The 25432-nt window shown below is 58.5% G+C and overlaps 1 protein-coding gene across 1 annotated transcript; it reads left to right on the top strand.

Annotated features, from left to right (window-relative positions):
* Window positions 1-1173: 1173 nt before the first annotated feature.
* GIGYF1 (GRB10 interacting GYF protein 1) lies at window positions 1174-24993 on the top strand. The gene is made up of 28 exons (XM_063301751.1): window positions 1174-1336; window positions 9010-9222; window positions 10243-10301; window positions 10489-10638; window positions 11200-11329; window positions 11581-11676; window positions 11778-11889; window positions 12012-12123; window positions 12268-12308; window positions 12532-12723; window positions 12856-13085; window positions 13280-13451; window positions 13541-13735; window positions 13927-14069; window positions 15059-15218; window positions 15304-15470; window positions 15861-15961; window positions 16271-16381; window positions 16617-16717; window positions 17141-17223; window positions 17310-17423; window positions 17859-17990; window positions 18080-18253; window positions 18860-19038; window positions 19118-19278; window positions 19586-19749; window positions 20057-20198; window positions 20365-24993. The coding sequence occupies exons 4-28, from the start codon at window positions 10604-10606 to the stop codon at window positions 20415-20417; spliced, it is 3300 nt and encodes a 1099-aa protein (XP_063157821.1). The 5' UTR covers window positions 1174-1336; window positions 9010-9222; window positions 10243-10301; window positions 10489-10603; the 3' UTR covers window positions 20418-24993.
* Window positions 24994-25432: the final 439 nt, after the last annotated feature.

The following is a 25432-nucleotide window of genomic DNA, read 5'->3' as shown; positions in this document are numbered from 1 at the left end:
TTGATAAATGAGTAAATAAATAAAACAGGTACACGCAGTTTTAGGCTGCACCAGCAGAAGTATATAGTTCCCCAATTTCAGGAATTTCTGACTGTCCTGCGGTGGTCCTCAGACACCTAGAATTTGGTGTCCAGGTCTGGGCATCACCCTTGAGAAAGGATTCAGGGAAACCGGAGCAGGTTCAGGGAAGAGGACCGTGGATGATCAGAGGACCAGAAATGAAGAGATACGGAAGGAAAGAAGACCGAGGGGGTTGGATAGCCCCCCCCCACCAATGCTGGAATGGATGTCACGCAGAAGAACAGCAAGGCGGGTTCTCTTGTTCCAGAGTGCCTAGAAGCAAGGAAAGTGGGGGAAGACCTTCCAAAAAGTGAGGGCGGTGGACCGGGTGCCAAGGACTCCAAGAGGCACTGGGCTTCCCGCTTGGCAGAGGTTACACAGAGTTGGCAGAGCCAACCGGCAGGGTCGGACTTTGCCCGCCTCCTGCCTTCCCTGAGTGGGAGCCTGCAAAAGCCAACAAGGGAGAAAAGGATTGCCGGTGGGGGGGATTAAAGGTGATCCCGCTTCAGAGGAAGATTGAGCCCAGAGCAGCTCTTCAAACGGAGGTCCCTGGGGGCTGCGCAGGGGCAGATGGGGGTCTACAGCACGCTGGCTGGGGAATTCTGGGACTTGAAGTCCACCCATCTTAAAGTGGCTGAGGTTCAGAAACACTGCTCTACAGGACCAAGAGCCCAGACAGCCCTAATTTGGCAGAAAGCACCTCCACCTGGGCCGGGGGGGGGCAGGGGGACGAACCAAACACACTCTGCGGACGCTCAGAGGTTTCCTGGCGAACCGCCGACAGCCAAAGCGTCCCTTTGCGGGTGGTCTGACGTCACTTTATACAGACGTGGCGTCGCAACGGCGCCCATGACGTCACCGCGCAGAGTTTCGGGCCACCACGGCGGAACCCCGTGACCCCGGCCGGCCGCCAGTCGGGAAAGGGCGGGGCCGGAGGCCTGAGCACGTGACGCCCTTCGTCCCCACCCGCCCCCCGGCCGAGAGGAGCGCGCCGGCGACCCGGTCACGTCCAAAGCCGCCGCCGCCGCCGCCGCCCCTCCGCGCCCCCGGCACGTGACCCTCCCCTCCCGCCTTCAGGGAGCCCGCGTCACGTGACCGGGAGGAGGGCGGCCATCTTGGTTACAAACACAAACAAGCGGCGAGAGGAGGAAGGAGCGCGAGACGCGGAGCCGTAGAGCCGTGGACGCCGTCGCGGCCTCCTCCTCCTCCTCCTCGCCCCCTCGCCCGTCCCCCGCTCCGCCCCCGCCGCCTCGCCCGCGGGCGCGCCCACCGGCGGGTAAGGTTCGCCGCGGGGGCCCTCCGTCGCCATGGGAACCGGCCCCCCCACCCTCCGCGCCCGGCCCCCCCGCCCGGCGGCCCCCCCCGCCCTCCCTGCCTGACCGACCGGGCCCCGCGGGGCCGCCCCGGGCCCCGCTCCTCCACGGGCCGCGCGCGGCGGCCTCCCCTCCCGGGCGCGGCGTGCACGTGTGGACGCCCGCCCGGCCCGGCGGCCCCGCCCCGGGCGCAGGGCCCCGAGCGGGCCGGAGCGGCCTGCCCGCCGCCGCCCCCGAGCAGCGGGGGTGTGGTTGCCGCGGGGGGCGCGCTTAGGCCGCGCCGGGCGCTGCACGTGCGGGAGGGACGGGGTCGGCCGCGCCCCGGGCGCCCTCCGGCCCGCGCGGGGGAGAAGCGGGGCTCTCGCGGCGCCGCGGCTGCCGGGGGGAGGCCGCGCGGCCGGGGCAAGGGCGGGCCGCGGGCAGAAAGCGGCAGCCGCGTCCGAAAGCCGGCGAGCGGGCGGGGAAAGTCCGCCCGGGCTTGGAGAGCGGCTCCGTCCTGCCTGTCGAGCGGGGCGGGGCGGGGCGGGGTGGGTTTCCGCCGAGGGAGGCGACGGGGCCCTCCGCAGCGCCCGCGGCCCAGCTCTTTATTTGGGTGCGAAAGGGTCTGCCCGCGGCTGGGTCTCAGGCCCGCGTCCCTCCAGGTAACGCTGCAGGAGCGCAGCGTTCCTGCGGTGCACAGCGAGGGCTGGACGTGCACGTGGGTCTCCGGAGCCGTAAGAGGATCCCGGAACGCTGCAGCTGTGCGATCGTACAAAGCTGAGGTTTTTTTGTGAAATCCATGGATTGCTGGAATGCGGCCTCATTTCAGTTTCTGCGCTGAAAACTGCCCCTCATCTCGCCGGATCTTGGCGTTTCCCACGTCCTGACGCGGCTTCACCCCCTCCTGAACGAAGCTTACCGTTATCCTCCAGCAGAGGAGGAAGCCACTGCTCAGAGACCTTGACTTAGCGAGTGAAGGTTCAAAGTGCTTGGCTAATGATTTCCACTCGTTCGGGGGCACGACCTGATTCTGAGCATCCTCAGTAAACATGTACCCTGGAACTGGTCCCCTGCAGTATCCGAGGAAGAGGTGGATTGGTGGGTCTGTGCATGGGGGGGGGGGGTGTCGCAGCTATCAGCTCATCTTTATCAGGACATCAAATGTAGTTTATCATGTTGGCAATGAGATTTGATTCTTTTGAAAACAAAATTTTAGTATGGTGGTTCTTTTTTTAAAAAAACCAGTTTCAGTTGTTTTTGGTTTAACTCACTGACTTTTATCCATCTTGTCTGTAAAGTCCTGCCTGAATAGGGACATGGATGCTTGAGGAAATGAGACCTTGCCCGCAGTCTGCCCAATGCTGAAATCCTCTGAGGGAGGTGGGGGTGGCTGGTGATGGGGGGAATCCTTTGGGTCTCTGTCATTTATCTTTTAAGCACCCGGCAAAACCCATGTTATTTTAACCTCTGAAACATTTGCCTCCCTCCAGTTTCATCGCATGTCTAATTTCCACGCATTTAAAATGTAATAAACTGTTGGGCAAGTTTTGAATTGAAGGTCTGTATAAAAATACTCAAAATCTACTAATAAGGTTGGTGGCTGTTTGGTTATACGTGCTGAGCCCTAGTGCTCTTCCTGTACAGTAATTGAAATAAAACTGGCCTCAGCTTGAGCTTGGAAATCGTTTCAGTGTTCCACTGCATCCAGTATATGAGGAAGAAAGCCAGATTACATGCAGGGCTGTGGTAGGGTGAAAGGTCTGCAGAATGTTGTGAGCATGTAACTTGTTAGGCAGCCGAGGAATATGACAGGAGGACTGCAGTTTTAAATTGAGTCCAGGTGTAGCCTAATCCTTTGATATCTGGGCTGTGATGAGCACTGGGTGTCTTATAGAAATGTATGCCCAGTGAGGTGCCACCTAAATGGTTTTTGGCACGGAGATGTGTGTGGAAGGTGAAGGCAACCTGATGCAAGGAGGAAATGACCAGGAATTCTGAACTGAAGATACTTTGGCCCCAATTGCCTGAGACAAAAGATGGCTTAGAAGTTCCTAGCTGCAAGGGGCATGGCCTGCATGAAGGGAAGGAATGTTTAACTTCTTTTCAAATTTCACTGAAGGCTCCTGACAGGCAGAAGAGGGCCACAGGAGAGCAGTTTCTTTCTGGCTCTTGGGCTGGTGTACTTCGATGCACAATCCACAAATATAGCATGCACCAGGAGGGACTAAGATATGCAGGTGTAAGCATTTTTTTTTAAGTTCAGTCGAGTAAATCTATTTTGAGAGTGAACTAGGCAACCAGGATGTTGTACCATTGAGAATCAAAATTGGCTTGCCTAATGGGGAAGGTCAGTTTGGGTTGGTATGGGTGGGCATTCTATAACCCATCGCCCTAGAAGTGAGGGTGCTTGGAGCTAGCAGGGAGAAGGTCTTTCAAACAGATAAATTATTGTTATTTACTAAACAACCCATGACCCATTGGGTCACCGTTTCAGAGATATTTCCTCACCAGATTCCTCAATGCCTTCAACAGTGGCAGAGATACTAAGGTACTGCCTTCGCTGGAAAAGTTCTTAAAAATTCAGGGAGGTATTCAGAGATGGATCTGCCTTGAAAATAGCCCATGTCATTCCTATTGAACTGTAGCCCAATCAAACACCAGGAGTTGACCACAGGAAGTGTTTTATGACGTTTTGCATTACATCATAAAATGTTTTATGATAATTTTTATGTTATAAAATGTTTTATGAAATTTGTGAAATTTGAATTCCACGGGAGTCAGGGGTCCTGGATTTTTGACACATTCTGTAAGTTATGCGTCCAAAAACTGGGCACATTTGAGGTACCTTGGTTCAAAAATTGTTGCCCTACAACACGCCATTTCGCCCAGTTAAAGGTTACAAAGTATCAAACGGACACAAGACTTTTAGTAGCATATAGATAAAATTGGTGTGGTAGATATGGTAGTCCTGAACAATGGCAGCCATCTTGGTTGTTGTTTGAATTTGGGGCTTTTAACAAGCCAAGAGGTGGAGCTCCAGCACAGAGGCAAATTCCCCCCATCACTGGTTATATTACTGTAGTTCCATTTGGCATTTCTCTGAAAGTGTCCCTTGCCCTGGAAGGGCTTTAGATTTTTAGTACTGCTGATGAACTGGTAAGATTGCATTTGCAATCTGTGGGTGATGTTGGGCAGTTAGTTTGTTCAGATGTTAAGTAACGAGATAATTGACTCCCAAACCATAAATCCTGGGATAATAAGACCCCTCTTTGCCATTTTCTGGAAATGGGGATCCTGTAGGCCTTTCCCATTTCCAAGAGAATCAACAGGATTGCCTGCCTTTACTTCTTTTCATCTTCCAGAAACTTAGCTCAGGCATTTATTGGGCTCAAACTCACGGTGCAGTGGGTCTAAAAACAGTGTTTCTCAGCCTTGGCAACTTGAAGATGTGTGGACTTCAACTCCCAGAATTCCCCAGCCAGCCCTGCTTTGATTTGTTGCCATATATTTGAGAATCTTGCCTATTGAAAAAGTGTTTGTTGCTGGCCTTGAGTTCCAGTGTTTCTTTTTGGCAGAGGCATCAGGGTCTACTTTTAGGAGATTGGGCAGTTCCCTGTCGAGAAACGGTTGTCTTCAGAGTTCCCCCCTCTCCAAGATTCAGTAGACCCCAAAGAACAAAGGTAAAATAAAAATGAGTAGTTTAACTTAATCAAACACTTTGCTGTGTCTTTGTGCCCTAAAAATTGGAAGTTACATGACGGTGATTGCCGTAGGATCTCTTGGGCCAGATGCAAATTATTTTGGCCTCCAGAATATCTGGCAAATATGCCAAAGACCCTGAATTGGTGGCCCTTTTCTCAGTGTTTAATACTGAGAGAACATGAAACTGGAGGAGATTCTCCTTTACAGTTTACAGCGTTGGTTGTAGACCAAGGAGTTGACGGGGTCTTTGGAGCAAAAGAAGCAGGTCAGCTCGAGTCCTCAGCATGTTTTACCAAGCCATTAGCATCTAGGGGGTTCCCACAGTCCTCTGAAGTCCATACACTTCTGGAGCAGGACATCCTGATGGGCCCAGTCGGTGCAATAGAGTAGTTCTTCCCAGCCAGGTTTTTGATGGCAACTTGCCTGACCTCACCTGCATGCCATCCTCCTCCCACGCAACAAGGGGAACCGTCGTAGAATGGAGTCAGCAGGGCCTCTTTGTTCATAGAGCAACTGTGGTCAGGAATGTGATGGGGAAAGTCCCTTCGTGGGATTTCTGGCTGGGCCGCAGCAGAGTATGCAAAAGGACCTGGCTGGGAGAGAGGTCTGTGGTTTAAGAATGCACGCTGGCTTTAAGAACAGCACCATGGCTCTTTGGGAAAGGGGAAAACCAGAGAAAATCTTCAGTCAGTCCAATAATTTCTTCCCTTCCTGGGAAGAATGAGCAGAACTTGAAGGTAGGAGAGACCACTACAACTCCAGGAAACAGGCTGTTCCACCACTTCATAGTTCTCTCATGGTCAGGAAATTCCTCCTTATTTCAAGTTTGGATCTCTCTGTGTTAAGTTTCCACCTGCTGGTTCTTATCTTACCCTCAGAAGCTATGGAGAGTAAATTTACCCCCTCTTCCCCGGGACAGCCCTGCGGCTACAGGAAGACCACTGTCAGGGCTCCCCTGGGCCTTCTCTTCTTTGGCCTAAACACACCATGTTCCTTTAGACGCTCTTTGGGAGCTAAAGTGCACTTTATGGTGCTTACTGCACTTTATGGCTTTTAAACCCACTGCAAGTCCTGTGAGTGGCTCTGCTGTGTGGACAGTCATTTGTGTTCCCGCCTCAGGGTTGGTAGTTGCTCTGTATGAATTACCTTCAAGCTTTGCTCCTTGAGGAAGGCTGGTGATTGGTGTTGCTCTCTTGAAATTCGAGGGAAAGTGCAGAGATGGTAGCTGCGTTCTGCTGGCAGAAGAACCCTGAATATTTTTGCCAGGTTCCAGAAATCCTGTGTGCTAGGATGGTTCACCTGGGATGGGTCTGTCTGCAGTCTTTTCAAACGCTGCAGGGCGTTCTGTCTCTCATCTTGCTCCTGGCCTTTTCTTGGTTTGGCCTGTTCTAGCAGGTGGCCTTACGTTGCCTTCTGTATTTCTGCTGGTGTGTCTGGTTTATTCTCTGCCAGGACAGAGGCCTCAGTTCAGTCTATGGATGTCAGAAGATCCTGCCATTCTGGCTGCAGGGTCTTGAGACAGAGAATCGGTCATGTCAGCTGGGGAGGATTGGAAAAACGCAGAGCCTTTTCCTACTGTCTAGAACAGTGTTTCTCAGGCTTGGCAACTTTCAGATTTGTGGACTTCAACTCCCAGAATTTCCCAGTCAGCATGCTGGCTGGGGATTGCTGGGAGTTGAAGTCCACTCATGTTAAACGTGGCCAAGCTTAAGAAACACTGCCCTGGACTACCTTGATTCAGAGTAAAGTATGGTATTAACCTCTTTTGCTTCAGGGTTACGTTATTGGCTTGTCATTATAAAGAACTTTTTACCATCGAGGCTTTTACTATATTTATTATAGGGTTTTATAGTTTTATATTTTTATCTATCTTTTATTGTAAACCGCCCAGAGCCCCTTTTGGGAGATGGGTGGTGATAAATTTGATTAATCATCAGCATCAGCATCACGTTCTTGTCGGTGCAGTGCCCTCTTCTGGGACTCCGCTTGCCCAGGAGACCACTTCATCTTTGCAGCCCCCAGAACAGCCCTGGGCGGTGTGCCAAGAGAGTGCCACCTTGTGCTCTTTCTTCTTCTACAAATTCTGGACGAGCAAAAACTCTCGGGTTCTGTGGCAGTAGAAGTAGGATTGTCGGAACGGGTGGGAAGGCGTCCTTGCAGGTCAGGAGGAGGAGATGGCGGCAGCCAGGACCTCTGGTTCCTGCTGCTGGTTCTGAGCTCGGGGAGGAAATGCTCCGAAGGCCTGCATAGGAAATTGCCCAACCAGACCCTCCTCTTGCTTTTGAAATTAGTGGGCAGGACTTGGGACTGACCTTGCTCACAAGCCCTGCAGGCGCCCAGACCTCCGATGTCCAGATGCCCTGTGTGACGCCCTGTTCCTCCTTTGGCCATGCGTTGAGCAGGAGAGCTGGGCACTGGCAAGGGGCCAGGGTGCTGTTTCCTGAGAGCTGGGATTTCTCAGGTGCTCCTGGCACATTATTAGAGTTCTCTCTGTAAGAAGAACACGCTAATGCGGAGGGTTTGAGCCTTGTAGATTCTGTTAACTTTATATGCACCTCCTGCATTGTTCAAGGCCAAACGGCGATGGTGGTACCAGAGGGATTCCATCTAATCTTTGGAAATAAGGTTAACCTATTGTTGCTTCTGTAGGATGGATGGGGGCAAAGCAGAGCTTTCTACCATCCTGTTCTAAAGATGTCAAAGTTCAGTGAGATAATGCCTCTTCCTCTTCCTTGTGAAGCAGATGCCGTAGTAAAGGATGGGAGTAAAGGGCGAAGGCAGTCGCCCTCTCCCGCTAATATTCAGAAATACGCTGCCTCTGAACGAGGAGGTTTCATTCCCAGACTGCCCCGTGAGGGAGGAGGCAAGTGGACGCAGATCCTCCTCCTGCCGTGAGCCTGGGCCAGTCGGTCGCTCCCTCGCTGCCACAAGCCTCCATCGCGGCTTGGGGTTACAGAGGACGGGGCCAGAAGCTTCCATCCCAGGAGGTTTCACTTCAGTGGTCTGGAAGGAAGTCTCGCATCAGAGGCTTCGTGCTGGGAGACACTTCCAGGCCCAAGGAAGGGCAGGGGTTTTTAGAAGACTTTCAGCTGGTGAAAATCAGGGACAGGGGTGCCTTTGGTTACAGGTGGAAGACAAGGAGCTTGAATGGCCCCTGGGAATGGAAGCCGGTCAGGCTGCAGGAGGGCGAGCAGACCTACAGTCTGCCAAGAAAACGTTGCAAAAGCGGCCGTCCCTCCAAAGGGTCAGACATGACTCGGTGCTGGCACAGGGGATCTTTCACACCTGTACGTTATGCAGCATTCTGCCCAGGGGGTGGAGAAGGGAGAGCCAAGAGCATTAAAGGGCAGCATTAGAAAGAGGGGCAGGAGGTCGAGGGCCTAGGGCAGGGTTCCTCAACCTTGGCAACTCTAAGCTGTGCGGACTTCAGCTCCCAGGATTCCCCAGCCAGCTTTTCTGGCTGGGGAATCCTGGGAGTTGAAGTCCGCACAGCTTAGAGTTGCCAAGGTTGAGGAACCCTGCCCTAAAGCCTGAATCATGGACCGCTTGGGCCAAAAGGCAGCCAGGAGTTTGAGAAGGGTACCTGACCGCACGTCCTGAAGTTACAAAGGAGGGTGGTGCATAAAAGGTCCCGAGTTGCTTTGGCGGAAAGGCTGGTGAAACAGAGACGGAGACAGTGATGTTCCGGGTAGTGGCCATTAACCCCTTGTGTGCTGATTGGGGCCTTTTTCACTCACTTTCTGTGGGGGTTCTCGAGAAACAGAAGTCCAGGTCTCCCCTTCTGCTTTCTCCAGCCTTCAGTGGTGGCTTCAGGTTGCCTCCGCCGCTTCGACGGACCCCCCGAAACCTCCCTCCGAGCCCAAGGCATGCGTAGTGGCCCGGCAAGGCCCCGCAGAGGCCACCCAGCCCAGCGGGGGCCGTGTGCCGTTCTGACTCCTGCCTCTCCTTTCCAGAGCGCTTCTCTGACGCGTGTCGAGCCGCTGGGCTTTGTCCTCGGGGGTCAAGCCGAAGTGCTCTCTGTGTCTCCGGCCAACCCAGGCTCCAGGCGCGGCTTCCGTGGGATTGTGCCCCTCGAGGAGGAGGCGGCTGACCTTCCCTTCCTCCCTTGCTCTTTCTGCCAGCCTGACCTCCCGCTGAGGAGCAGCGCCTGTGCCCTGGGCTCAGTCAGGTGAGTGCCCAGGTCTCGATCGGAGAAAGCTCAAGGGGGAGCCCTGAGCTTACGAGCCCCCCTCCTGGTTTGTTCATTGCTGATGGTCAGCTCCGTGAAGGAACTCTTGTGGACTCCAGGGCCAGAACCAGAACCAGTTTCTGCCCTGGGTTATATTCCCCCACCCCACCCCACCCCACATGGCGTGCAGGTAAAAAAGCCCCCAGGAAACACTGGGGGGTTGCAAGGCCAAGACGCTGTGGTGGGTGGAGACAAATCCTGAAGTAGGTTGGGACCAGCCTTCCCAGCCCATTCGGACAAGTTCGGTTTGAGGAAAGCAGTTTCGGAGAAATCTTTTATCTTGAAAAACCAAGCATGATTTATTTTTGGCCTCTGTATCTTGCCGTTTTGAGATAACTTACGTGCAAGGTCTGTCCTAACTGCCAGGAAACACGCTGAGACAAGGAACTGGTCTCTAATGTTTTATTGCTTGTACGTAACAGGAATCCTAACAAACTGAAGAAGCGTGGGAAAACCCCAGCCATATAAACCCCAAAGGTTAAGGCGGTTCTGATCTGTGTCTCTTTGAACGGCTACCTAATTCCTCAGTGCTACGCATGCGCTTAACAGTCTGGATGGGAGCCCCCTGCTCGCCATCCTTACTCATGACAAGGTCACTTGCAAGTTAGAAATAAGTCTGGTAATAATGTGGATTGTAAAAGAATTATTGGCAAGGCAGTGCTCTGGGTGGCTCTCCTGTGCGCATCTGCCATACTGGAATTGGGGCAGGCAGAGCAGAGGAGCGTCCTGGTTTCTTGAGGATGGGCTGATGAGCGTCCTCGCTCTGCCTCCAGTACGCCTGTTGGCCCTGAAGGGCACCTGCAGCCTGGGGCTGGTGCCGGGAAGCGCAGCAGCCAAAGCCTCTGCCTGTACCTGGCTTGTTCTGCTCAGGTCCTGGGCACCAGCCCCGTGCGTCCGGCAGCCCCAGGGTTGAAGTCGGCATCCAGGCATCATCCGTTTGCGTCCTTTCCCGTTTTGCAGGTCCTTGGGGGTTTACTGACCCCCCAGCTGGAGGGAAAGGTTCACAGCAGATTTTTCAGGTATGTCCAGGAGGGCACCACACCACCCCTGAAGAACCCCATTTGTTCCAGCTGGCTGACGGGCTCCGTGCCACTGTCCCCTCTCACAAAACCCGGGCTGCTGGACCTCCCCGGGACCTGGCTGCCCCCTTTTCCTCTGTGGTCGCTAGAGAAGTAGAGCGCAGCAGGGGCGAAATCTGCATTTCAGTTGAAGAGCTCCACTGCTCCTTGGGCTGCCCTCGACTCTTTTGGGTCTCCGAGGGCGTCGAGGAAGAGAGGACGGGACGTCACGGTCAGCGAGAGAGCAGCCCCGGAACAGGAGGATGGCAGCCGAGATGCTGAACTTCGGGCCAGAGTGGTGAGTGGTGGGGGGAGTGGGGGCAGTGAAGGGCCAGCCTTGGCGGAAAGCCTCCTGCGAAAAGCAGGCGGGGGGCCAGGGGAACCGCATCCAGAAGGTGGCAGGGCTTCCCAGGGTTTGCTGCTCGGTCCTGGAATGGGCGCGTCAGTCCCTGCTCAAGATTTCCCGGGCGGTGCCAGCGGCCTTGTCTTGCCTGCCTCCTCCTAGCTCTGGGATGCTTCTGTCCTTCCGTGATCTTCCATCGTGTTCTCCTCCCCGTTTTTCTCTTAAGGCTTTAGGGTTTCCTTGAACCAGAAGGCGAGAGCCACAAAGGCCCCTCCTGTTCTTTTTTCTTCGTGGGTCTGCCACCTCACCGGGAGCCCTCTGAGAGCCCTGAGTCCCAGGAAGCTGCCCTTCAGATGGGCACTTCTTGTGCCGCTCCTCGCCATCCTGCTTGGGGCCTGGTTGCCCTGCTGGCAGGCCACCACTCACCGGGGCAGGCCAGTCTGGTTGGACCCTGAGGGGTCGAGGAAGAGAGAGCGGGCCTCCACCCGTCCTCACGCCTGCCTTCTTCTTCCCTAGGCTTCGTGCTCTCTCCAGTGGGGGGAGCGTGGCTTCCCCCCCACCCTCCCCTGCCATGCCAAAGTACAAACTAGCGGAGTACCGATACGGGCGGGAAGAGATGCTAGCACTTTACGTCAAAGACAATAAGGTGAGCCCGGGAACCCCTGGGCCCCCCACCGGGCTCTTGGCAGGCAGCCCCTGTGGGCTAGGAGACCCATCCCCTGCCCCGGATGTGGAAGTGGCGCAACGCGCACGGGGAAGCTCTGAGCGGTGCGTTGATGCCGAGAGCAACTTTCCAGCCCAGGCTGCTCCTGGGGGGAGGCCCGGAGGCACCTGCTGCTTCACGCCCCGCCCTCTCAGCCACACGGGGCAACTCCTCCCCTCCCTCCCTCCCGCCAGGTCCCTGACGAAATCCAAGATAAAGAATTCTCTGCCATCCTGGAGGAGGATCCCCTGCAGCCGCTGGCGCTGGTGCCCTTAACGGAGGAAGAGCAGGTAGGGCGGACACTGGAGCCCGATGGCAGGCTGGGCAGAAGGCGCCCCACAGCTCCTCCCCACTTTCTCATCTCCTGCCTCTCTCCTTTGGGCTCCTTCAGAGGAACTTCTCCCTGTCTGTGAACAGCGTTGCTGTGCTGAGGCTGATGGGGAAGGGGGCCGGGGTGGCCCCGGCCGGCGTGTCGCGTGGGAGAGGCAGCACGCGGAGCCGAGGTAGGGAGACGGGGGGGACAACAGGCGTCGAGGGCTGGGCCCCTCCGTCCCTTGCCACAAGCTGCTGTTTGGGATGGTGAGGGGCTTCTGTTACGTGTCTCCTGTCCCCCCCCCACAAGCAGGCCGCGGTCGAGGCGAGAGCGGCTTTTACCAAAGAAGCATTGAGGAAGCGGAAGGCGCCTTTGGCCGAGGCGGGGTCCGGGAGATCCACCGCAGCCAGAGTTGGGATGACCGGTGCGTAGGAGCAGGTCTTCTGGGGTGCTGGTGGCTGAGTCTGCCGGTCCATTTCCTGCCCCTGATACCCTCCTCTTCTCTTCTCTTCTCTCCTCTCCTCTTCCCTTCCCTTCCCTTCCCTTCCCTTCCCTTCTCTTCTCGCAGAGGGGATCGGCGGTTTGAGAAGCCCATCCGGCGGGAAGGAGGTACGCTTAGGGCAAGTGGGATCCCCCAGCCGCTTAGGAGAATGCTCTTCTTCCGAGGAGGCTGCAGAGATGGGTGGGGGTCTCGTCTTCCAGACATGCTGGGGCCGGTGGCCCTTCTGCCTCTCAGTGCCCCGGGCCCTGCTGAGTGGCCCTGGGCAGAGGCAGGAGTGCCTGTCAGTGACCGCATCTCGAGACCGCGCCGTGACAGCTGCTCTCTCCCTAGCCCGGGCCCCCTTTGAAGAGGGGGCTCCCTCCGGCCGCAAAGACTTTGCCCGCTCGGACAGCGACAACTGGCGCACGCTGCGGGAGGAGCACGAGGAGGAGGAGGAGAGTGGTGGGGCCGGGTCGGGAGGAAGCTGGCGGCAGAGCGGGGGGTCCAGGCGGGAGAGCGAGCGCTGGCGGTCGGCCAGCCCAGGTGAGCCGGCGGGGCCCGTCGCGTCGTCTTGCAGCTCGCGGGCCCAGATCCAAGAGGAGGGTGGAGTAGCCACCACTGGCTCGCAAGGGACAGTTCAGCCATTGGTCGCAGCCACCCCGCCTTCTTCCGCAGACGGAGGGCCTCGCTCGGCGGGGTGGCGGGAGCACGGCGGGGACGGGCGCCGGCGGAAGTTTGATTTCGACTTCCGGGAGCGTGAGGATGAGCCACGCGGAGGGCGTCGGCACCGGCAAAGCAGCGACAGCTTTGAGGAGGAGAAGGACGGCTTGCCGGAGTGGTGCCTGGAAGACGAGGAAGAGGAAATGGGGACGTTTGACTCCTCCGGGGCCTTCATGTCCCTCAAGGTATTGGCTGGGCCCTGCCCCCCCCCCCCTTGGGTGGGGTCTGCAGCCTCTTCCGGGGGCCCCCGGAGCCCCGGCCTCCGGGTAAGTGCCCCGTTCCCTCAGGCGCCGTCTTTCGTGCTGTGCGAGCACTGCTACGGAGTTGGGGTATCGCCTTGGGAGCCCTCCAAGGGTAACCTGGTCCCCCACTTCTGCAGAAGAGCCCCAAGGAGCTGATTCCCGAGGAGCAGGAGCTGAGTTTCCAGCCCCTGCAGGAAGAGCAGGGGGAGGAGGAGCAGGAGGAGCAGCTGCCAGAGGCCAAGGAGGGCAGCCACAGGGCAGGCAGGGAGGGGCCCGCCAGCCCCACGGCCGCGGAGAGGGCAGAGAGAGGTGAGAGGCAGGGCACGCGGGCAGGGCGGTGCTGCGGGCACAGCTCCTGAGGCTCCTAAGCTGAAGCCTTCTCCTCTTCTCCTTCCCAGACCCAAAGGAGCCTCGACCAGGCCCAGAGGAGAAGCTGCCGGCTCCCCCCGGTGCCCCCTGGCAGCCCAGCCCTCCTTTCTCTGCCCTCGCTGCCTCCACCGGCGACTGCGAAAGCATCGGGCCAGGGAGCTCTTCCAAAGCAGAGAAGCTGGTGCTCGTGACCTCAGGCAACTTGGACGCTGAAGCTGGGGACGGTAGGGGGCCTTGGCAGGGGTTGGGCTCAGCAGGCGTCAAACCTGCCTGTGGGAGGAGGCGGCATAGATTGGGCGGTGGGACTTCAGCCTCAGTGCCCTGCCTTCCTGAAGCAGTTGGGCTGTGCAGCCCTGTGGAAGGGGGGGCGGGGGGAGCCTGTGGTTTGATGTCCTTTTGGTCTGCCCCTGCCCAGGGGACCCAGGCACTCTCGGCCGCCCCGCCCCTCCCAGCCCAGCCACGGTCTCTCCCCTTCCTGCGCCCCCGGCTGCTGCTGCTGCTGCTGAATTCACAGTGGGGGACAACGAGGACGAGGACGGGATGAAGCACCTGCAGCAGGTGAGGATGCCAGGCTGGGGGACGTTTGCTCTCCTGCCCTCTGCTGGGGGTGGTGCTGGGGCAGAGCTCATGTGAATTGCCCACAGAGGGCGCTCTCACCCTTCCTTTCCTTCCGAGCCCCTGTGCCCGCTCTGGGCATCCTGCAGGGGGGTTTTCATCGGGGGCTGCTCAGGAGGCCGGGGGGGGAGGGGGGTTGCCAGAATAGAAGCACAAGGCCATCGGGTCTAAGAGAAGGGATCTCAAAATTCAGCCAAAGGCGGGGAGGTCATAATCATAGCTTCCTGACAGGGCCAGTTGACTGGACTGTCTAGTGCAGTGTTTCTCAACCTTGGCCACTTGAAGATGGGTGGACTTCAATTCCCAGAATCCCCTAGCCAGCCATCTTCAAGTGGCTAAGATTGAGAAACGCTGGTCTAGTGGTAGTCAGGAGGCTGTTCTGTTCTTGACGGCGGCACCCCCACCAGAGCTGAGCAACACTCTAAGCGCGAGCAGGGATTATATCTCAGGCAGGTTAAGACAGTTGAAGCGAGACTTTTAGAATACATTTTGGAAATCCTTTCAGACAGTCCGAAGGATCACATCAAAAGGCAACAGGTGTCCCAACTCCACTTGGCTGAAAAATCTCCAGTATCCCTTACTCTCTCTGCTGCTCCCCACCCCCACTCCTGCGATAATGCCCCATACAGGCGGTTTCTGTTTTTCGTGCTACACTCTCAAAAGAGCCTCCTTGTCACTTAGGAGAAGCCGCAGGTATTCTCCCTGTTTGAAGTCAAATCGGAATACTGTTCGTCCTCGCCGCTCCCTGCAACAAGTGCAGGCGTATTAGCACAGTTGCTTTGAACTCACCCGCAGGGATCCGGCCAGCTGAGGTCGACCTCTCCGCTGCTTCTTGCTTGTCCTCAGCTCTCTGGGCCGCCTCCTCACGTGCTTTTTTCCGCGTTGCAGTGCCTCGGGCTCTGACCCTCCCCATCATCCTTCTCTGCCTCCAGGAAGCAGAGAAGATGGTGGCTTCCTTGCAGGACAGCTCGCTGGAGGAGGAGCACTTCACCCAGGCCATCGGCGACCACCACAACACTGCGGCCGCCCTGCCCCTCTCCCACGAGGCAGCCATGAAGTGGTTCTACAAGGATCCCCAGGGGGAGATCCAAGGTGAGCCCTCCCCTCCCTGAGCCCAGAGGCTGAAAGGGGCCTGTCTTTGGCCCACTCACTGGCACCTTCTCTCCCCGCACCCCAGGACCCTTCGCCACCCAAGAGATGGCCGAGTGGTTCCAAGCAGGCTACTTCACGATGTCGCTGTTGGTGAAGCGGGGCTGCGACGAGGGCTTCCAGCCTCTGGGAGAAGTCATCAAGATGTGGGGAAGAGTGCCTTTTGCGCCTGGTCCGTCGCCACCGCCGTTACTGGTGAGGACCCTGGGCTTGGCTTGGGGAGGGGCCGCGAGGGAGCAGCCGGGGCCACACGGCTCCTGACCCTTCCCGCGGCTGGCTTTCCCGGGATCTGCATTCGAAGATCTGTGTGGATGCTCGCAGTTTGAGCCCAGGGCTATTTGGAGCCACCCTGGTGTGAGGGTGGATGCCGGGTTCAGCGAGGGCTGTTCTTCCGCCCCCGGATGCCAGAACCGTGGCGTGGGGCGTTGACGAAGCCTGGCGCTGCTTTCCTCCTCCCTTGGCTTGTGTGGGGAGAGGCACCGTGGGCTTTTGGCTGGAAGCCCCAGGGCAGGTGCTCTGAGAGGGTCCTAGCTTCACCGCGTGTGTGTGTGTGTGTGTTGTGACTTCCCCATCCTGCCTCTCCAGGGCAATATGGACCAGGAGCGCCTGAAGAAGCAGCAGGAACTGGCGGCCGCAGCCATCTACCAGCAGCTCCAGCACCAGCAGCTGCTTCAGCTCGTCAACAGGTGGGGGTGATGCGACTGCCGCAGGGACAGCTGTGGGCGCCTTCCCCCTCCAGCCGCCGCGTTGGCGAGGGCCTTCCCAGAGCTCCGGCTGAGGGAAGCCTGTGAAGAGCGCGTCCAGGCGAGGAGTGCAGAAGGCCGGCAGAGGCCTGCAAGGGGAAAAAGAGGGTCTGCAGCAAGTCGCAACAGCTGCGTGCTCACCCTAGGGTTGAAGGCAGGCCGCGTCCGGGGAATGCGGCTGGGTGGGCTGCCCTTGGCTGGCAGGGTGGGCCCCTGGGGCCCCCGCCTGGCTACCCTTCCTTGGTCTTGCAGCCGGCAGCAATACTCCCAGTGTGCCCTCCAGCAGAAGGTGGCGACTGGGGACTTGGCCCAGCAGCAGCAGCTCACCACCTTCCTGCAGCAGCTGCAGGCTCTCAAACCCAGGTGAGGCCTGCTCCCCTCCTCACAGAACAGGCTCTGGGCTCCGCCTGCTGCCTTCCCCCACGTGTGCTCGCTGGCCCTTTGGGACTCCATTGCTCCCCTCACGGGAAAGGCTGGGGAAACGGGTCGGCTGCAGAAGTCAGGAAGCTGGGGCTTAAAGCGGGGCTGGGGGAACCTCTGGGGAGGCAGGGCGGCTTTATTCTCCCCCCCCCCGCGCGCCTTCTCGCTTCTCTTCTAGAGCCGGGGAGCAGGGAATGATGCCCTCCATGAACCGGTCCATATCTGTGCCAGACACCGGATCCCTCTGGGACACACATACCTCAGCCTCACCACAAGCAGGTCGCTGATGGGCGACGGGGGCGCCTCTTGGGAGCTCTGGGATTGGGGCCGGGGAAAGCTTTGCACGACGCCCAAGTGGGACGGCTGTGCCCCAAGCGGGAACCGGGTGGAGCGCTGACCGACTGCCGCATTTGGGCGAGCTGCGCCAGCGTTGGGAGGAAGGCCGGGGGAAGGAGGCCTCGCTGCGCCTCGGATCCCTGCCTCCCTGCAGGCGGCGTTTGCAAAGAAAAGCTGGCAGGGCCCGGCGCGCCTGAAGGCCGGCCGATCTGGATGGGGGATCCTGGTGGCCGTTCCCTGCCCGAGGCCTCCGTGCCACTCTTGGCAGGAGCGTGCAGGGGCGGAGCGGGGGGGGCAGGGTAAAGCGGCTGCTTTCCCTGTTTCTCAGTCTGGCACCTTCCCGGAACACACGGTTTTCTCTTCCAGGTGGTGAAGCCAGTTTGTGGGATATTCCAATTAATTCTTCAACTCAGGGTCCAACCTTAGAACAACTCCAACTGCAACATAAAGTGAGTGGCCCGGCCTGGTGTGGCCACAAAAGGGGTGGCGGGGAGGGGAGGGGAGGTCCCCCGCGTGACCCGCTCTGCCCCCCCAGCTGCAGGAGCGGAGGGGGGCCGAACTCAGGGCGAAGCGCGACGAGGATGAGCGCAAGCGGCGCCAGGAGGAGCAGAAGCGCCGGGAGGAGGAGGAGCTCTACAGGCGCAAGCAGGCAAGGGCAAGTGCCGGGGCGGCCCTGTGGCCGGGGGGGGGGGACGGGGGCTGCAGCAGGGCCTGGCGGGCTCCCAGAGGGAATGGGGCTGAAAAATTGGGCACCTGCTTTCAGGTGGAAACGGGGCGTCAGTCCCCCCCAAAGAGCCGTTTGGTGCTGAAATCCCAACCCGGACCGTCCGTGGCCCTCCCAGCGGGACTCCTTCCCTCCTGCCCTGGGAACTCCCGGCCCACAAAACAGGAAGCCCAGCAACGGGGGGTGGCTTGGCCCTGCCCTGCCAGAGGTGTTGGGCTCGCCAGTGGCACCCTTGCCCCCCCCCAGGGAGGAAGGTGCCTGTCCTGTGGCCGGCAGGCTCTGGAAAGGCAGCCTTCTGGGGGGCTCAGGAAGGGGGGCTGCCCGGCCGTGAGCAGTGTGGGCTTCCTCCCTCCCCTCCAGCTGCCCGCCGCCACTGCCTCCTCCTCCTGGGGCCAGCCGCCCGTGAACGCCTCTGCTGCTCAAAGCAGTTTCAGCCTCGCAGACCTCCAGAAACTGGGAGACGCTCGGGCCTGCCGGGAGCTGCGGGAAGAGGTGAGCCCGGCCCCTCTCCGCCTCTGCCCCCCCCCGGGCCCGGGGGCAGGATGGGCGTGTGCCTGACACCCAGCACCGTCTCTCCCCAGTGCCGCCACCAGGAGATGCTGCTGAAGCTCCTCCAGCAGCAGCAGCAGAGCACTCAGCCCCTCTGGGGAGGGCTGGCGAAGCAGACCCCCTCCATGAAGGCCCTGCTGGAGCTGCAGCAGGAGAGCGAGAGGCACCTGCAGAAGCCGTCCCAGCCCCGGGCTCAGCAGCGGGTGGTGAGTGGCCCCAGCTTCCCAGCCCCCCTCTGGCCGGCCGATGGGCTTTTGGGGCCCTTGTCTCTCTTGGGAGGAACGTTCTCCCCCAGCTCCTCTAGGAAGGCTCTTGCTTGGAAGTGAGCCCCACTCTCCGAGCAGGCGCGCATGTGGGCCCACCCAAGCGGTCTCCTCTCCCAGCCTGCTCCCAGACATCCCACGGGCCCGCTGCAGCCCCCTCGTTTGTTTGTTTCCCAAGAGGGCCTCTGAGGGGGGCCGGCCCCTTGCCTTAGTGGGGGGGTGCTGTTTTAAGGGAAAGGGCCCTTTAAGGGGGCGAGAGATGCTGGTGGGCCTGGTGGGTCTGTGGCTTGCTGGGAGTGGGGTGCCTGCGTTGCAGCTGTTCTCCAGACGAGGGGTCTGGAGGTCCCTTGGGGGACACCGGTTGCCCTCGTGCTTGCTGCTGGAGCGGTGCTTCTGTCCTTACCGGCTTCTTTGTTTACTGTTTCGTTTTTTGCCCCTGCCGAGCTGCCCGGGAGATCCTTTGTTGAATCTGGCGGTAGATAAACCTGGGAAACTCAGTGCGAGCCTTTGGCTGGCTTTTTCTCTTTTCTCCCTGGCTCCGCCCATTAGCATGGCGGGGGACACGGTCTGAGCAGCCTCTCCTCGCAGTGGGCTTCGGACGTGGGTTCGCTTTGGGGGGGCCACGACAAGGCCAGCCCCCTCGGCCTGTGGGAGGAGAGCATGAAGGGCGCCGCCCCGCTGGCCCGCAGCCTGGGCCTGAGGAACAGCCGGAGCAGCCCCTCTCTAGGGTGAGTTGGCCCCGGGCGGCGGGGGACGGCGCGAGGGGCTGGGCCGGCCACCGCTCACCCTCCCTCCCCCCTGGCTCAGGGACGCCTACATGGTCTCCAGTCGGCAGAGCAGGAAGAAGACGGACGAGGAGGAGAAGCTGCTGAAGCTGCTGCAGGGGATCCACAAGCCGCAGCAGGACGGCTTCACGCAGTGGTGCGAGCAGATGCTGCATGCCCTCAACGCTTCCAGCAGCCTGGATGGTACGTCTGTCCGCCGGGGGGAGCCAGACCCAGCAAGTGCTGTGGAAAGGCAGAGCGCCTGTGGAGCTGGGAAGACCGCTCTGCAGGAGCCTCCGATCAGCGGTGGGAGACGCCCCCTCCAAAGCGTCCGCCCGTCTGTCACGCTCAGTCTCGCCCTGGGGTTGGCTCTGGGCGGTTTGCAAATAAAGAGCCTGGTGGCTACGGAGGCCCTTCGAAAGCCACCAAGGTTTCTTGGAGGGGCTGGCCACACCCCTTCCCGCCCTGTGCAGGGGAGCCCGTCCGCAGAGCCCTGCCTTGTCCCCCCCAGTGCCCACCGTGGTGGCCTTCCTGAAGGAGGTGGAGTCGCCCTACGAAGTCCATGACCACATCCGCTCCTACCTGGGGGACACCCTGGAAGCCAAAGAGTTTGCGAAACAGTTCCTGGAGCGCCGTGCCAAGCAGAGGGCCAACCAGCAGCGGCAGCAGCAGCAGGCAAGGGGCGCGGAGCACGGGGGGGGCTGCCTCCGCCCTTGAGGGGCTCAGCTGTCGGCAGCTGTGGGTTTCTTCTTGGCTGCCGACGGGCCGTAGCCAGAAACGAGCAGGCTCTGGAACGTGAGCCACGGATTCGCAGCTCCTCACCTTCTGTCAATGTGTGTGCACAGCTCCGGGCACGGGGCTCTGCCCTCTGGGAAGCAGGGGCCTTCCTTCCCTCCCTCCCTCCTGTTGGCCCTGAGGGTGGTCCCCAACAGGCCCCAGGACTGCTGGGCCCAGCGTGTCCCCTTTTCACCCAACGCTGCAGGAGGCCTCGTGGCTGAGCTCCAGCAGCCTGCAGTCCCTCTTCCAGTCCAACCACAGCCCCAAGCCACCGTCCTTCGAGAACAGCCAAGCTGTGAAGGTCAAGAGGCGCCCCGTGATGCTCCATGCAGACCCCAGCATCCTGGGTGAGCGGGAAGGCCGGCCAGGGCTGTGGGGGACGCGCATGACTGCTCCCTGGAGGATGGGGGCTGGGGGGGAGCCCAGACTCCATGGAGGAGGAGGAGGAGGAGGAGGGTAGCCCCCCCCATGGAATGGGATTCCCTGTGACAGACGGGTTTCTCCCCCCTCCAGGCTACGCCCTCCATGGCTCTTCCAGCGAGCTGGAAACAGTGGAGGACTACTGAACGCCCCCCTTCCAGCAATAGGGATCCCCTTCTCGTCCCTGCCGCTGCTGCCTTGATCTCACCCGTTTCAGTTCCGGCTGAGTGTGCACTGCTGGAGGGGCCCCAGGGGCCCTCCCCCCTCAGAAGCAGGGGGAGGGGCTGTCCTGGCAGCAAGGATCAGCCGGGCCGGACCGGACCGGACGGCTGTTGCGCACTTCATTCCTTAACGAAGCACCTTAACGAACACCCTTTTTTCTGCCATGCACTTTATCAGAACTTTTTTTTACAGTGACTTGTTACAGATTCAAAAAAAAGAAAAAAAAAAAGCAAGGTTTTTTTTTGGAAATGTGGAAGATTTTTTTTTAAAAAAAGCTTAAAAACTACAAAAAGTTTATCTTTAAAAACACTTATTTTTCATGTGGGGATAAGTTTAAAAATGTGAATGGTAATTTCACAAAAGCTTGATATAAAAAGATTTATAAGAGAAAAAAAACTTGAAGAAATGCACTTAGAAAAAGGATTTTTTTAATTATTTGGATAACTACAGATGCAGATGTAAATACCGTTCAGACTCTTGCTCCGCACAGTATATTTTCTCTTATGAAGAGGCCATTTTATAAGATTCTTTGTTTTTTGTTTTTTGTTTTTTTTTTTAAGAAAATTGCACAAAAATGCCTCCCTCCTTGTTTCCCTTTCTCCACCCCACCCTGGACATAAGTTTTCTATTGTGTTTGATTAAAAAAAAATAGAAAAAGAAAAAAAAACAACTTGCAAAAAGAGGAATTTACACTACTGTTGAAGCGGGTTGCTCCTATCAGAAGCTGCTTTGTCCTACGAGCTGGTCCCGGATTCCGACGCCGCCTCCTGGGTCCCCAGGAATCTCCACAGAGCCCCCCCGTCCTCCCCCCCGGCCAGTTCCTCCTCCCGCCGTCCGTCCGTCCTTCCATGGAGACGCTGAAGGCCGCTCATCTGCGCCGCCTCGGGCAGATTTTCTCCAGCGACTCTGGGCGTGTGGATGCACTTTTCCTGGCAAAGGGAAGCAAACAGCGAATGTTGTGAGTCTCCCCGTTTTGTGCCCAGAGGAGAATCATGAATCCTACCGAAGTGTGTTTTGCCTGCTCTGGGCATCGACTGAGGGCACTCGGTGCACCCAAAGCCAAATTGAATGTATCGTACTTGGGTGACACTGGGCTCTGGAGCCACATCCCCCTCACCCCCCAGCTGCCAGTGGTGGTGCCGCTTGAACAGTGGCACATGCCATCCGGGTGCAACTGCTCTTGTGTGTGCAAGGGAGAGCGAGCGAGAGAGACTGTCTTTTGGAACAAGGAAGCTGATGACGGGGGTTGTCCTCTGCTCTCCATCAGAGCTCTGATGTTCATAGCACATTCTCCGTTATCGGGGGCTGCACCCTTACGTGCTTTTTGGTATATGTGGTGCTGCGTGTATGTACGCACCCAGGCACCTGCTTGAATAGGTTTTGGTTTGTTCGCAAGGACCATTTTTTGTTTACAATCCATCCCGAGCCCTGGGGGGCTGCCTGTGCACGGGGCGCTCCAAGTCTGCGAAGGGCTGCGTGCGCCGCGGGTGGCCCTGCAGCCTTCCGGAGGGCGAGGCGCAAGAGAGGGCTCAACGGACCAGGACATCCCGTGTGCCCGCGCAGTCTCCTCTTTCGTTGCTCACCTGCCTGCCAGGATTTTTCCCTCGCGTGGAAGGCCTTCTGGAAATGCATCTTGTGAGTGCCCAAGAAAGGTGTGAATCTGCTCTTTGGAAAAGCTTCTCACAAAACTTTGGCGGCATGAAGGACTCTGGAGCGCCAGATGCCGCTTGCTTTCTTGCTGTGTGTTCTTAGTGGGGGCGGGAGAAAGGGGGCACCCTAAATCAGCCCCGCTTTTGATTGCGGCAGGATCAAACCCCTGCGTGGTTCTGACCAAATGTTGAAAGACTGTTTGGGCATTTCTGCCTTATGTACGCCAAGCCAGGTAAGACTCCAGACTGGGACTGAAGGATCATGCGTGTGCGTGTGCAAGAGAATTCCGATAATCTTTGTAACTAATACTGTGATGTTTGGAGGGTTACAGGTTTGCGAGACAGAAGCCGCCCGAGCGGGAAGGGAAGTGGATGGACGCCTTGCCCCCCTCTGAGGGTGGGAAGCGCAAAGCGCGGGGCCCTGACCATCGCCCGGCAGTATTGGCACCCTTGGGGGTCGTTGCCACTAATCTGCCCCCTCCCCCCTGGGAGGCAAGCTGGAGCTGGGCATGGCCTCCTGCAGTGCCTGCTTGGCTCGTGGCCACTGGACTAGCAGCTGGGCCGGGAGGGGGCCCGCCTTGGCGTCCTTGGGCTGCGCCGCCTCCAGAATGTATGTGGAAGAGTCGCTTTGCCGCCTGCCTTCCGGCCAGGGGCTGCCCCCGACTCGAGCTGCCTGCCAGTCGCTGGCTTTGCTTGCAAATGGGCTCTGAGGGGGGTCTCGCCCTCTTGCTGCCCCCCCCTTTTCTTTTGCACCAAACATTGGGGTGGGATGTGAACTGAAATAATCCTGAAACCTTTGTGTTTTTTGTTCGTGTTAATCAAGGTACGGGAAAAGTTTACAAAACGGCCGATTGTTTTCTGTGGGGAGTCCCTGTCCAGGGATGGGGGTGCCCCCCTTTCTGGCAGGGGGGTTCCCACCAAGCCCTGGAAGTTACTGTTTTGGGGGAGGGGAGACTGTTCCCCTTTTGTCATAGAAACCTCTTGTCTGTCCTCTTTTCCAGCCTCCGTGTGAATATTTGTGAAAAATTTCTCCTGCAACCGAGCAAAATGGGAAACTTGTGTGTGCAATTTTGCCTTACTAGTTTTCAAGGAAAAATAATAGGGGAAGGGGGGAAAAAGAGCGTGGGGTTCGTTTTCAGTATTATAGCTTTTTTTTAAAAAAAAAATCTAGCAATAAGGAGAAAAAGTTTCGACAAGAATTGTAGCACATGCCAACGCTTGAGTGAGTTGCGAGAACGAAGGGGGAAGGCAGGCCTCGCTGGGGGTCCCTTCCCTGGGGAAGCTGGGCTCTGGCCTGCGGGGGGAGTCCGCCCAGGGGTGGGGGCCTGCCTGGCTGCTGGGACGGGGGGCTGGCTGCCCCCAAGCTGGTGTTCCCGGCATGCTGAGTTTCCGCTCCCACGGTCAACGGCCAGCAGCTTCTCAGTGGGGCCACCCCCAGTATTAGAGCTGCTGCCGCCGCCAGTTTCTCTTGTTTTTAAGACAATGTGTGTAAGAGAGTTTTCTCTTTGTGTAGCAATTTTTTTCTGTTGACTGAATTTTTTGAGCAACCATTTGGAATGTGACTATGAATGTATAAACGTGTCTGTCTCGGTCCCTTTTCGCAGCCGTTGGGAGGGTTGTGGGGGGGCTTGGGGAGGAGTGTTTTGAATCCCGAGCTTTCCGTATGCCAGAACGATGGATCTTGTGCACGCCAAGCTAGAAACAACCACAGCAAGCAAAGGCGGCGAACTAAATGCTGTGCAGCCGTTGTGCGGTCTCGAGCCGACCCCTCTTGGTGGCGACCCCTGGGGTTCCCTCGGCGGGTGGGCCTTGGCCCAGCTCCCCCGTGCTCCTGAAGAAGCGATGGGCTCGGGGCTCCATGCTTTTTGCTTGTTCCAAAACTCGGTGGCAACTTCTTTTCTGATGCCTTAAACTGTACCCGCAAATCTCTCTGGAGGGGCCAGCTGTGGGTCCTGGTGGTACGCCCCACCCAGGGAAGCCCCCTCCTGAGGACGGCGAGAGAGGCCGGACCGGGGCGTGATCGCATTGGCCCAGGAAGGACTGGCAAAAGGGTCCCACCAGCCAGCAGGTGGGAAGCGCCCCTTGACCCCGGAGGGGGCTGCCGCTGGACGCCCACCGAGAGGCTCGCCCGCACTGGCAGCACAGCCCTCCAAGGGCCCCGCTCCGCTCCGCTGCCAGCTCTGGCCACCACCTACCTCCCCCGCTGCAGCTGCTGCTCATCCCGAGGCAGGCGAGGCCGAGCCTCCCTCGAGTATTACAAGGAACTGTGACGGGAGGCGGGAGGCTCCCACTGAGAGTGGAAATATGTTTACAGACTTCACCTTTTTCTGGTGCAAATGGCCGGGCCCGGGAGAGGGGCCCCGCCTCCCCCATCTTCGGCGCCGAATGCTTTAAGATGGACCATCCGCCTGAAAAGACTTGAGTGGGGCACCCCCCTCCTTCCCCCAAGACTGGCCAGCTGCACGTGGGACTCGGCTCAGCCCTTCGGCCGGACTTGGACTCGTCGCGTTGGGCTCGGCTGCAAGGGAGCAGAGGGGCCTTCTGCGGCGGCTCCTCCCGAGCAGGGGGCGTCCGCCTCCCACGCGCCCTCCCGGGGAGGGGCTGGGCCAGCGCGATCTGCTTCTGCGCCTTAAACGGGGGTCTGCGGGTCGCACGTCAGACCGCTTTGCGCTCTCCTCTTAGCCTATGTAGGAACTGTTTGGCTTTTGCTAGGGGTATAATATCCGATGGGGTGAGACGCCAAACCCCTTCCCCTTGTGTACATATCCCACTTGCTGCATCTTTTGTAAATAATTTTTCTTCCCTCCACCCTGCAGGTTTGCAAGGAAATAAAAGCTTAGATGTTGTGGAATTACCTGGACTTTTTATCCCCCCCCCCCAATCTGCTTCGGAACACCTTTCTTTCTACGAGCGCAGAAATACCGTTAGATGACATTGCCTTTTATTTGCCTTATCGGACAGGGTTGGATCAGGCCCGGGCCAGCCACAGCTGAAGAGCTGGTTGAGTGCAGACCCCGGCTTCTTGCTCCTTGGAAAAAAGGCAGGATGGGAATGTCTGGGGAGTGGGGTCAGCTGTTGCTTTGTCAAAATTGGGCAGAGCAGCAGCCCCCCAAGACTGGCGCTAGCCCTTGGGCCTCTCTCTGCTTGCCTCCTTTGGGGGACGGTAGCGCAGTCCAGGCAGAAGCAGGTGGGGCCAGTGCTGAAGAAAGAGCAGGTGGTCTGCGCAGGGCCCCAGCCCCCCCCCCCCCGGTTGGGCCCTGCTGCCCACCTGGCTCAGGTTTAAGGCAGGG

The sequence above is a fragment of the Candoia aspera genome, chromosome 4 (genome assembly GCF_035149785.1).
Source record: "Candoia aspera isolate rCanAsp1 chromosome 4, rCanAsp1.hap2, whole genome shotgun sequence".
NCBI lineage: Eukaryota > Metazoa > Chordata > Lepidosauria > Squamata > Boidae > Candoia > Candoia aspera.
This window is presented reverse-complemented; position numbering and strand designations above follow the sequence as displayed.

Bases quoted from the DNA above. Each gene is read 5' to 3' on its own strand.
- GIGYF1 (XM_063301751.1), top strand. From the start codon at position 10,604: ATGGCAGCCGAGATGCTGAACTTCGGGCCAGAGTG. The intron at 17,224-17,309 runs GTGAGTGGCCCG...CTGCCCCCCCAG, and splicing joins AACTCCAACTGCAACATAAA to CTGCAGGAGCGGAGGGGGGC. The intron at 19,750-20,056 runs GCAAGGGGCGCG...CCAACGCTGCAG, and splicing joins AGCAGCGGCAGCAGCAGCAG to GAGGCCTCGTGGCTGAGCTC.